Raw genomic sequence first — 12,356 nt, 5'->3', positions numbered from 1 at the left:
GACCACAGCTGTAATTATTTATCTCACTGCTGTAACATATGGAAACTCATAGAAAAACTAAATATTTTCTCAGAGTATTTTTTCTTTTTTTTGGTACAGGTTAAATACAAAGAAACATACCAGAACCAGATGAGAGGTCACTATGTAGGTATTGGCATGGACAAGCGAATGCTACATGCCATGAAAGTTGGCAGCTTGGCAAGCAATGTACGTTGTTTTTATCAATTGTATGATTGTTGCTTTCTTGTCTTTAAGTTTTTCCAGAATTAAGTTAATAGAAAACTTTAGATCATATTGTGCTGGGAATCTGAAGGGTAGATATGTTGAGAAAGGGGGAAATTCTGGAAACCCTTTTGTACTGATTTATAGCTCACTGTATGGAAGAAGTTAAAATAGACAAATTCAGTGATCTGGCAACATACTGAGCTCCTTCAGTTTTCTTTGACATCAGTAGGATGCTGAAGGTTGCTTGCCACCACCCCCAGGGTCAGACCTTTGCTGAAAAAAACAGTCTTTAATGAAGATTTCTGGATTCCAATTTAATTTACTAGGTTAGTCAAGAAGCTATTTCGTTACATACTATTCCTTCAAGTACATTATTTACAAATCTGTAAGAAGCTTGAGAACTAAGCAGAAAGATAAAAGAGATGTGTCATAGGTGGAAGTTAAGTTAATGCTCCCACTGTTGGCATTGGATTAATTGAGGAGCTGAAAAAGAATCAATTAGTGGCTAAACTATGCAAATAATTTCATTTTCTTTGTCACTCATGACATTGAACTTACTTTGTTTCCTACATTTAATATTAATATTATTGTTTCTCCTTTCCTCTTGACTGATAATTATTCAAACAAATGACAGCTTAAAAAAAAGAATGATTTTTTGTTTTGTTCTTGCTGTGTTTCAGATAGCCTATAAATCTGATTACAAACATGATGGTGTTGACTACAATTACCCAGCTACTCTCACTCCTTCATATCAGACAACAAGGAAGCTGGTCCCTTTGAAAGATGTAAATAACTTTATGGTTATTTTTCTGTGACTGGCAGGGCTCATCATCTCTGTGTAGGAGAGATTGTGATAGGTTGCATGTGTCAAATGATGATTTAATCATAGGAGCAAACAGCTAGTGATAACAAAGTTAAAGCAAAAAAGGTGCGGGGAGTCAAGAGGGCTCAGAGGAATAGAAAATGCTGCCACCTCCTGTCATTTGATTCAGTTCAGCACAGATTGTACAGTCGTATGAAATGAGTGAGTTCTGCCCTATCTCTAGTCTGTGATGCAGAATGTCTCATCATCCTGGGCAGCTTCAACAGCAGCATCAAGCACTGAAAGGACAGGGAGAATTAAGTAGGCTTCTCATCCTTTGTGAATTCCCTGAAGATAGGTGTTCATCTTTGAAGGGGAACTAACTGGTCACATAACGTTCCTTATAGCTATGGTCCTTGCAAGAGAGGTGGCCTCCGTGCCTGAGGTTGTGTTATTGATAGAACAAAGTGAAAAAATTTGCATACTGCTGTGGTTATATGCACTCTACAGATACATAGAGGACATCAGGCTGTAGAGGATACCATACTTTCACCTCTTACAAGCATTAAAGGCTTGACTGATCTCATTTACCATTGGGATCTTGGCCTGTGCCTTAGTCAGGAGCAGGCATCACCAGGCATCACTCGTACAATCAACAGGAAGAAAGCAGCACCTCTGCAGGGCATTTCTGACTACCGAAGATGTATACAACCTGTCTTTCCATTGAAATTGCAATAAACCAGGGGGTGAGATGCTTTAAGGAGACCATTAACATTATATGAGATTTATCTGAGCCTAAGTATCTCTTCCAAGAAAAAGATGGTAGCTTGAAAAGGTAGAATTGAGAACCGTGACTTGTTTGAGGAGGTACTTGTTATACTTCATCTGTAAGATGCACTATTGCCTCTTCAGCAGTAATTTCAGCTTTGTCTTTGAGAAAGCTTAAAAAAGTAAAGTTTGGTGTTTCATCGCTTATTGTGTGAGAGGGTTGTATTCTTAAAGAGTTCAAAGTAAGCATGAATTCATGTCCTAAATGAACAAACTAGTTCTACCCACTCTAAACATTTCATCACAACCAGTGGCTCTACCATTCGTAGTCAGCACCTGGGTTTTGGAGCACATAAATCAATTGGCCACAGAGACTCAGCTGCAGTAGTCATGATCATCATCCAGTGGTTTGAAACAGTCCCAGGACTTGTCTGCTCACTGTTAACCAACAAGCTTACTTTGAACTCTTTAAGAGTACAACTCTCTCACACAGTAAGCAATCACAAGCAGCAATAAATATACAGTTTCAGTTAAAAAGAAATTATCCGTTTCTGGGGAATTAAAATTCTCTCTGTCTCTGTAAAGAAGAGAATGAATTGTTTAAAGTATTTTGTACCTGTGAGAGATTCAGGCCCTTTTTCCTAGTTTTTGTCATTATGCCAGTAAGAACAAGTTTGTGTGAGGATACCTGAGATAAGAAGATTCGCATTAAAATAGTTTCAGTAACTCAAAGTCTCTAGAAATAAACTCCACTTTACTGGAAAAAAGTGTTCTTAAGAAACTAGTTTGAAGCAATGTAATTTGCAGTGTTTGCAAAGTGGTGATTAACTAGAGTGAATGTTAATTAAGGCCTAGAGACAATTGTAATTGTGTCCTGCAGTGTGGCACTGAGTCCTTTGGCAGCAACAGGTTTGAAAGAAAGCTTCTCCATATTTTTTATTTTGCATAGTTTTGGGATTTAATATATTTATTTCACAGTTTATTATTGCTGCTACCATGTTAATATGTTAGGAACTTAGTGGGCTCCAATCCTATCAATGGCTGACATTAAAATGACTTTTTCTGTACCGTAAATATATATTTTTCTTCTCTCATCATCCACACGAAGCCCTTACCACACAGGGAAATTCTATGATTAATTATTGCATTAAAATTCAGCAAAGACAAAGTATAACAGAGTTCATTTGCTCTGCACAGCATTACACTGGACAAACCTCATAATATATGGTTACAGTGTTCCTTTATAAAGATAGTCTGATAAAGATAAAAATAGTCTCAGTGATGATTGAAAATATCAGTTTTATAGCAATGCTTTGAGGGACCAGCTGAAACTGCATCTTTTTAGGAATTTGTGGGTTTGAGGTGGAGAGGTTATAAGTGAAGTTAATTTTCAAAGTGGAATAAAAGCTGTGACATCAGACTAGGAAATTTTCAGAGCATTAACTCAGATCTCATCCAAGAGACCCTGACATTTTTCCTCACTTCAATTGATTATGGTTTAAGTAATGATTTATCCAAAGTATTAGCTAACAAAATTTTGTCTACTTAATCTCTCACTTTAAAGTCTGAACTTCTCTTCCTTTATTAAATCTTTTTTTTTAAATTGTATCTTAAATTAGGTAAACTACAGGCAAAGCATAGACAAGCTGAAGTACAGCTCTGTTGCCAGCACTCCGCAAATCGCTCAAGCCAAAATAAATGCACAGCAGCTCAGTGATGTAAGTTCTGTCATCATTAGCCACCATTGTTTATTAGAATTATGAGATAATTTATTTCATAATGTTGGTAGCACTTAAGTGTTTTTATTCTTGATAGTTTATCAGCAGATTTATAAACAAAACAGGAATACAAACTGAATGAAATTACTTCCAAAAATGCAGCAAGCTTATCAGTAGACCTAATATTTTCCTCCATTTTTAAGATTTGTATTAGTGTGCTTTGTTAGGGTTTTGTCTTCTGCATATTTATTAATGCATGGTTTTTTATAATGTATGTCCTACTTACAGATAATCAATAGCTATTCTTTTTCTAGAATAATCTACTTTGGTAAAAGTTATAATTGCCTTATTGCCCCCTTATTTATGTCAGCCATACCTATGAGTGTATCGATAGCATATGGCACTAATGGCCTGAAATTCAACACCAGCCCATCAGAGTAATGGTTGTATTTTTGGTAAGTTAAAAATAACTGAATTTGTTGTTGACTCTTTCGATATATGGCAGTTGAATTACCGAGCCCAGTACGAGAAGACAAAAACAAATTACACTCTACCTCAGGACGTACCTCAGATGGTCAAGGCAAAAGCCAATGCCGAATTATACAGTGAGGTAAGCCAAGTGATGTGGAAATATTGGTATTCATGATGCTGTTAATAGGCAGAAATTAATGCAAAGATGATGGTGCTGTCTCTGGACGCATTTAGTATTTATCATCACTCTTTACTAAACACCATGAGGTATGGTAACCAGAATAGTTAGGGATACAATCTCAAGTACAGTGAAACTGCTAGATTTTTTCAAGACCTTTTCAGATTATTTGAATTTGTTTAGTAAATCAGTGTTCACTTCACAAAATTAACTGATTCTGAGGTGGTATTTGTACCAACATTTGCACAGTTATGATTTCTCAAAACCCACTGAAGCCAATGGAAAGAAACACAATGACTTCAGTGAACTTGGACCAAGCCCACTGTTGCTGCCATTCATGACAGTACATTTTGATTTACTTAGAGACCTGGCTATTAAAACCAAGCACTTGCAGGAAAAGTTTAACTTCTATTTAATTTTTAAAGTATTTTTCAAGCCTCCATTGTTGTAGATAGTTTTGGAGAGAAAAAGCCCAACAGGACAAATAAATGCAAAACCAGAAAAAAACTCTGGACTTACCACCTCTTATTTTTGAGCCAGTTTCATAATTTTTCATGGTTTTGAGTTGGCATTACTGCAAGTTTTTCCTGGCATATTCTTACTTTGTCTTCTTCACTGTAGTGTTATTTGAGTTGCATTGTGAAGTGTTGTGGAGGAACAGTCTCTGTGGCTATAATGTGTTGGAATGCATGCTCATTGTTAGATATTAGTAAAATATAACCATACAAAGAGCCAAACCCAGAAATCAGGGTTTCGTGGATACTTCATAAAGTGCATGCCTAGTATGCATGAAGACATATTTGATCCTGCTCTAACAGAATTTCAAGTGGAACCTTGAAAAAGAGCTTAAATAACTAGTACTTTAACTTCCATTAACTTTCAGAAGTTAAGCATGTGGTTCTCATGCATTTCATCTACATTTGTGATACAGCTCATGAGTACGTTTTGAAGCAAAGCTGATCATAAGGGTTTCTTCACTGAGCTTTGCTTCACATTGTGGGGTGGTCTCAGAGCACATCAGCTGGATTCTTTTTGAATGAAGCCAAACTGAAAGATGCTCTCCAGCAGCTCACATAAAGAACTGCAGCTACAAATAGGCATTCAGTGCATGGGACTTGAGTAGCTCTGATTTGGAGGGGGGGAAGAAAAACCCTGAAATGACTAATGTCATGTCTGATTCTGAGCACCAACTGTTCTGCCCTTTAGATCAGCTCCTATTGAACTACACTATTTGTGTATGTAGACATAACCACAGGCATTTTTGAAAAACCTTCTCTACCTCATGACTGTTGAAAATTCAGAGCTATTAGTGCATGTTCTGGGATTTAAAGTACCTGTCAACTCCAAGAATAAAATTATTGAGTCAATCCTGGCCAATTAATTAGCTCAAAATGATAATGAACTTAGGAAGGTGCCAGTTTGTGGACTGAGTGTATTTATACTTCTGTTTTGTTCTTAGTAATTTTCATGTTCATTTGAAGATCTTGTGTGTCTATGTGTTGCTTTCTTTCCTTTTTCAGATTAAGTACAAAGAAGGCTGGGAGAAGAGTAAGGGCCAGGGCTTTGAAATGAAACTTGATTCTCTACCTTTACTTGCTGCCAAAGCTTCGAGGGATCTTGCCAGTGATGTATGTTATATTTAATTACCTAGGAATTATTCTTAATGTAAGTTACTATAGCGCAGGGAAATAAAGCTTAGCTCACTTCATCTTGTTTTTTAAGTCCTGCATTTGGCTGTCCATCTTTCTCAGTGGCTGATGAATTGTTGGAAACTTTCTTAGACTCTGCTATGAAATTCATTCTCTGAAAATTATTTTTTAAAATACAGTTGTACAAGGGGAAGGAAAATTTGCAAAATAACAATGGCTCAATCCTCCCATAGTAAAATTCGGTGTTTTGAATTATTTACAGACTCAAAAATACTGTTATCATCCACTGCAAAGTGAATGCTTATTTCTTTAGTCTGCTTCTTTAACATAAACACATGTATATAAAAAAGTTTCTAATCAAACTATTTTTAAACAACTTACCTCCTGATTATTACACCTGTGGAGAGGTAGAAAAGGAAGAAAATTTTCTTGCAGCTGGAAAGTGTTCAGCAATGATGGTGATTCTGAAATACCACTTCATTAAGGAAATAAAATCTTCAATTCCTTGCTTGTTTTGTTACTTGATTAATTTCTTACCTTTTGCTTGATAAACCAGATAATTTAGCTGGTCAGAAGACTTTAAGTTTATAAGCATATCCATCTCAGAGGAGTGAGCCTTAAAGAATGAAGTTAAAGAGATTATAAATGAGACCAACCTCACACCTTTGGAAATTTATGAGAAAATCTGGGAAATCTGAAGTGACAAAGTGAGAATCAGACTTAGGCCTTGTAAATTTTGGCCATCCAAATAGCCAGTGAAACCATATTGCTTCTCCCTTGGGTAAGTGGAAATGTTCTTTGACTTAAACTATTTTTTCACAGATTAAATATAAAGAAGAATATGAAAAATCAAAAGGAAAAGCAATTGGAAGCAAAGATTCAAGACTTTTGCACTCTCTGCGTGTGGCCAATTTGAGTAGTGAGGTAAATTATTTATTTCTCTTACTCAAAAGGTGTTTGTCTTAATTACGAATCTTTCAGCAACAACATGCGATCTACCACTGTTACTACTTTCACTGTAAGAAATTCTTGGAAGTGTTTAACAAAAAATTATTTCCTTCTTTTGTCTGTTAATCTTCAATGATTTCAGAGTATTTTTTGTTCTCATAGGTAATTTTGGGTTGATGGTGTCCTTATTTTGAGGCAGGAAAATAACATCCTCTTAAAACCCCAGTATAAATACTTCTACATAAAACTTTCAAGCAGGTAAAAGTATATTTAAAAGTAAGATGTACTGTAAGAGAGATGTCTCCAGAGTTTGCAAAATTCATCCTGCCATCTGTTTTGTAGATCCCTCTTAGGTTCTGATTTCTACATGTGTTTTTGCCTAATTTGCACAAGGATCCAAACAAGAGTGAAGGTTAAGACAGCTTTGGCTTTGCAATACATTGTTACAGACAACTTATTTTCATTCCTTCTATTTCTAGATTGCCTACAAAAAAGATTTTGAGGAAAGTAAGACCCACTTCCATCTGCCTATGGATATGATAAACCTAAGGCATGCTAAGAAGGCCCAGGCACTTGCTAGTGACTTAGATTACAGAAAGAGACTCCATGAATACACAGTGGTTCCAGAAGACATGAAGACCAAATGGGCAAAGAAGGCCTATGATCTCCAGAGTGACGTAAGATGATGTGTATCAGCTTGACTGTTACAAGGAGTATGAGTGCTTATAAACCTTTTTAATTTGACATTAATTCTCATTTCATATGGACTCATATTTGAACTGTAACTTTTTAAAATGTCTTTGCAGTGTCTTTGAAACTGGATAGGGTGCATATGTTTACATGCAAACATTGTACCTATGTTCCCCATGCCAACAAATGTCATTTTTCTCTACAGCTTCAATATAGGACAGATTTGACGTGGATGAAAGGAGCTGGGTGTATCACAGAAGGAAGTCTTAATATACAACAAGCCAAAAAAGCAGGAGATTTGGTCAGTGAGGTAAGCAAAGTGCTCAGGCTTCTGTCTATTCAAAGGTTTATGCACACTTACTCTATGACATTATTTGGAATAGGTAAGAAATTCATAATACATAAAATCTGAGAAATGAAAGAACTGATGACATCATTTAGTTGATCTACAGCTTAAGAGATCCTAGGTTAGAGGTTAAAAATATGTTTTCCCATTATATGTTTATTGTGTCAAGTTTGTGAGGCAGAAGTCCACGTAATTGTGCTTCCATGTCTTTTCATTTACCTGCCCATTTTTCAGAGTGGCATTGAAAGGAATTAGAATTTCCTATGGTACATGCTGCATGAAGTACATAGAGTTCTAAGGAACAGTGTGGAAAAATTACATAGTTAGCCATGTTTGGAGATTTCCCTGCCCTTCGGCAAATAAAGGCTTGTGACTTTACTGGCAGCTTCAGCTTGTGCTGCTTTGCTTTGCTTTCGCTTGATTAATTCATGGTTTCACACTGCCATTAACATTATGGAAGTACACTTCCTCAGCTGCTTAACTATGGTAGAGTTGTCTTACTAGTACTAGGAAAACTAGTGGACAGATAGAAGAATAAATAAGGGGAAGTTTGACAATGATAAAATCCCACTTAGTGCTGGAGGATGGAACAGAAGCCAGTTAGTTACTGGAGATCACACTCTGATACCTTGAGTCTCTGACATCCTCTCACTGCTCCTGCAAGGGGAAAAAGTACATCTTAGGAACACAACAAGAGCAGCTGCTCTCAGATCTGGTGTCTTGCTAGGGATAGACTGACATCTGCTGCTGTGGTGTGCTGTAGTAATAATCACTTCCACAAATATTTAGTCCATAATGATCTGCCTTTTCATTCCAATGCTGTGTAAGGCCAAGAGATGGCTGACAGTCACTTAAACTGGCAACTGCTGGATATTATTTTAGTGATCTCTATTGCCATACAGAGCCTGGCATTTTGTCATTTCTTTGCAGAATGTCACTACATTGTGTTCCGTGCAATGTGACAAAACATGCTGGTTTTAATCTGCCTCCTTCCCTTCCAGGTTCCTAAAATAAAGCGATGAGCACTTCTTTGAAGTGCTGCATGCTTTTTTAACTTCTGTTTTGTGTTCCCCTAGCAGACACACAGCGTAAACTGATCTGTTCACCCATCAGTTCAAACAGAAGGAGTTCTCTCCTGAAATGCCAGATAATGAGAAAATGCATTTACACCTTTTCTAGGTAGAATGCCCCACTTCATGGTTGAACTCTTAGAATAAGAATTCAACTAAAGCATATAAGAAGTGTTTGCCTGGTTTACTGTATCACACTGTGGTCTCAAAATAGGGTGCTGCATTTCCCTGTACTGTCTCAAAGGCAGAAAGAGGTGCTTAGCTTGCTCTCCAATGAGTGATGCAAAAGGCTCAAACAGTGATATTGATTCAAAACAAGCCTGATCCAAAGCCTGATGAAGTCAATGCAAGTTTCCCATTCACTTTTCTGTGTTTCAGATGTAAAGTAAAACAGAATAAAAGTTAAGGGAAGTCTTATTTACCAAACTAGAAATGTTAGTCTCTATGCAAATTTGACAGTCCAAATAGTTTTTATCTAAGTACTGGTACCAGAGGATGAATAGAACACAATGTTTCTTCCCACATCCAAGACTCGAGCTTTGCAGAGGGCTCTCATAGCTGTTGCTTCCAGGAAGGCTTGGCTGCAGTGTCTATGCTGAGCTCTGCTTTGAAAAGAATTGGGAGATAATGGGGAAAATTTTGAACTAAAGTTGCTCTCGGGACACAGAAATTGCCTGTTCTAATTTAATTGATAATTTAGAAATATCTTAATAACTTGAAAATATCTCGGTCACACTTGTTCAGTGATTTGAACAACACGTGTACTTGCTTGAGAAGTCCCATGTAAGACAATAAGATAGTAATACTGACTGTGTGGTTCATGAGGTGTCTTGGGCCCTGACTTAACTCATTCCCAGTTTGTGAAGGACACTCATGGGTTAGTGTACAAACTAGATCTTGTAAGGTGTGTAGCTAGTACATCTGGCACATTTGGTGTCTCTGCTTGCCATGCCAGCAGCACTGCATTTGGCATACTCTTGCACTACCCTCCTTGCCACTGGGGTCCTCCCAGCAGACAATACTAGCATTGGGTAGTACTTGAAGGCTTATTTTGCTGATACTTGTGCTAAAACTGTCTTGGGAACTTACAGGGGACTTCTGGTTCTATCAGTTATGTACTTTTTGAAAGCACTACGTTTTTGGAGATGGTAAATACTGTAGCAACTTTTGTGTAACCTGTTTCAATTTCCTCTAGAAAAAGTACAGACAGAAGGCTGATGCTCTGAAGTTCACCAGTGTGGCTGACAGTTCTCAGATCAAACATGCCAAGAAAAGCCAGGAACTGCAAAGTGATGTGAGTTCTTGACTAAATTTGTCTCTTTATAAGTAGTTTACTCATAATGTGGTCATTCCTGAGATATGAGAGAAAGTAGGAAAGAGGGGTGATGATGACCCAGTCATGAAATGTTTAAGTATATGAAATTTCTTGAGATTTACTTCAAAGGGTTTTTATTTGTTTATTTGGTGAATTTAATGAATTCTCTCATTGAATTCTCTGAACTAGAACAACAATAAAAAAAGCAAACCCCAATGGAAATGGAAATAGGCAAGTGAGGCTTCTCATAAATGATGTCAAAGGCCAAAGAGAGAGAGGAAGGGATGCCTCTGCAAGCCAGTCTTGGCAACAAAACTGTGGGTAGTGCAGGCTGGATTCAAGTGTAGCTGAAATGCGTTCATGAGGGGATAGCCGAGTATATTAATTAATTAATTCCTGAGATATTAATGTCATTTGCACAAAAATTGGTTATCTATGAGGTAGTAAAAGTGAAGAAGCAAGATGGAGGGAATTACTACAATATTCCCAGCTGATCCTTGGGCAGTGCTTTGAAGCAAGGTAGGCATTAGCACAAAGACTGATATACATCCACCCAGGTTCTGTCTTTCTCTCCACTGAGGGCCCTGTCAGGCCACTTAAAGCTGTATTAGCCTTGTTAGACCACACGTTCTTCAGCTGATACTGTTAGGGTACTTTTGGCACAATGGTAAAATAGGCATATTTTCCCAAACTGGATGCCTTCAGAATGAATCTCTGTTCTTCCTTAGGGCCAGGCAACCTGGACAGATGGTATTTCAGAACTCCTTGGCAGGACTTAGCCGATAGAAACTCTTTTAAATTTCCAAAAGAAGGAGAACTTGTTGTTAAAATTGCTGACCAACTAATTTTGGAACGGTAGTGACTTGTCAAGCTAATTTTTATTACTTTTAATCTGTTGTGCCATGAACTGAAGACACTGCCAGCTTCTCAGTTATGTGAATGAAGCATTATTGCTTCTTGAATGGTCTTTTTCAGGCAGCTACCGTGTTTCCTTATTTTGCTGCTGTGAGTCAATAAAAACCTGGCACTAACTTAGATGAGTGTTGTGTGTCTCAAAGATGACACCAGATTGGATCAGAGGAGAACGCAGGTCTTCCGACTCCTGTTACTTATCTCCTATCTATTGGACAATGCTGCCTTGCTGTATGTGTGTTGAAGTCAGAATAGTAACGATGTATTTATAGTAGGGACATTTTCTTTTCTTTTTCTGTGAGATGTAAGAAATGTAACACTTTGTGAAATGATACATCTTTTCCAACAGTTTTAAGGGCTTCTGAAACAGAGCAGTTCATTTCTCTGTTGATGTTGCCCTAGGATATAAAATGAAGATGTTTGCTACTTGGATCATAAAAGGTCCTTGATATTTTCGTTTAAAGTTGGAAAGTTAGTCCTCACTGGAGTATTATGTCAGCAATCGCATTTAGGTCACAAATTTTCTCTGCAGATTCAAATGCTTAGTTTTCTTCATTTCATGCCTAAAATCTGCTATTTCTGTGTCTTATTGAAGACTTTTATTCCACCTAAAAAGTAGCTGCAGTTTAATATTGGATGAAATACATTCTTGCATATATTTTTTACTGAATATGAATTGTCAGCTTTATAGCCGGTTAAGCAGCTAACTTTAGGAAAGAGTATTAAAGTATCCTGATATGTATGTTGTTTCATTGCTTCCCTGAAATTTAACCATGAGTAATTTGGTCAACCTGACTCTGTGGGTCAGCTTTTAAATTAAAATTTGTCAAAAAAGTCATGATGCTAAAGACTAACTCACCAAATAAATGAACCCTAACAAATCCTTGAATATTTGAGGTGTTTTAATCGGTATTCCTTCAACATTAAACGTGAACTACTGCTTGTTAACCATGCTTTGCTTTCTGTGGACAGGTTGCCTACAGGTCAGGAAAAGAGCAGTTTCTTCATCAGTACACTATCAGCAAAGATGATCCTGTCTTCATACTGGCCAAGGCAAACGCTGCCAATATCAGTGAGGTACTGTGTGAGACAGAAGTTTGGATTCCTTCACTCCTGTGAATAGTTACAGCTCTTGTTAAGATGTTTGTTCTGTAGGTAAAAGTTAGGGTCTTTCTCTGAGAAGGTCGGAATGTTTTAGATGTAAAAACTTTATATCTACATTTAATTACTTACTCTTAATTAAATACTAGTTGCATCAGCTGTT

At 37.1% G+C, this 12,356-nt stretch overlaps 1 protein-coding gene across 1 annotated transcript in view; it reads left to right on the top strand.

Moving 5' to 3' along the window:
* NRAP (nebulin-related anchoring protein) overlaps positions 1–12,356 on the top strand; it is a 52,329-nt gene that overhangs the window by 16,211 nt on the left and 23,762 nt on the right. The window contains exons 13-22 of the mRNA XM_010188565.1: positions 100–207; positions 906–1,010; positions 3,415–3,513; positions 4,019–4,123; positions 5,683–5,790; positions 6,634–6,735; positions 7,239–7,436; positions 7,655–7,759; positions 10,061–10,159; positions 12,065–12,169. Of these exons, the coding sequence (XP_010186867.1) occupies positions 100–207; positions 906–1,010; positions 3,415–3,513; positions 4,019–4,123; positions 5,683–5,790; positions 6,634–6,735; positions 7,239–7,436; positions 7,655–7,759; positions 10,061–10,159; positions 12,065–12,169 (1,134 nt within the window). The remainder of the gene's footprint in view (positions 1–99; positions 208–905; positions 1,011–3,414; positions 3,514–4,018; positions 4,124–5,682; positions 5,791–6,633; positions 6,736–7,238; positions 7,437–7,654; positions 7,760–10,060; positions 10,160–12,064; positions 12,170–12,356) is intronic.

This window comes from Mesitornis unicolor, unplaced genomic scaffold, assembly GCF_000695765.1.
Source record: "Mesitornis unicolor isolate BGI_N332 unplaced genomic scaffold, ASM69576v1 scaffold44707, whole genome shotgun sequence".
Classification (NCBI taxonomy): Eukaryota; Metazoa; Chordata; class Aves; order Mesitornithiformes; family Mesitornithidae; genus Mesitornis; species Mesitornis unicolor.
The sequence above is the reverse complement of the archived record's forward strand: the minus strand, read 5'-3'. Positions and strand labels throughout refer to the sequence as shown.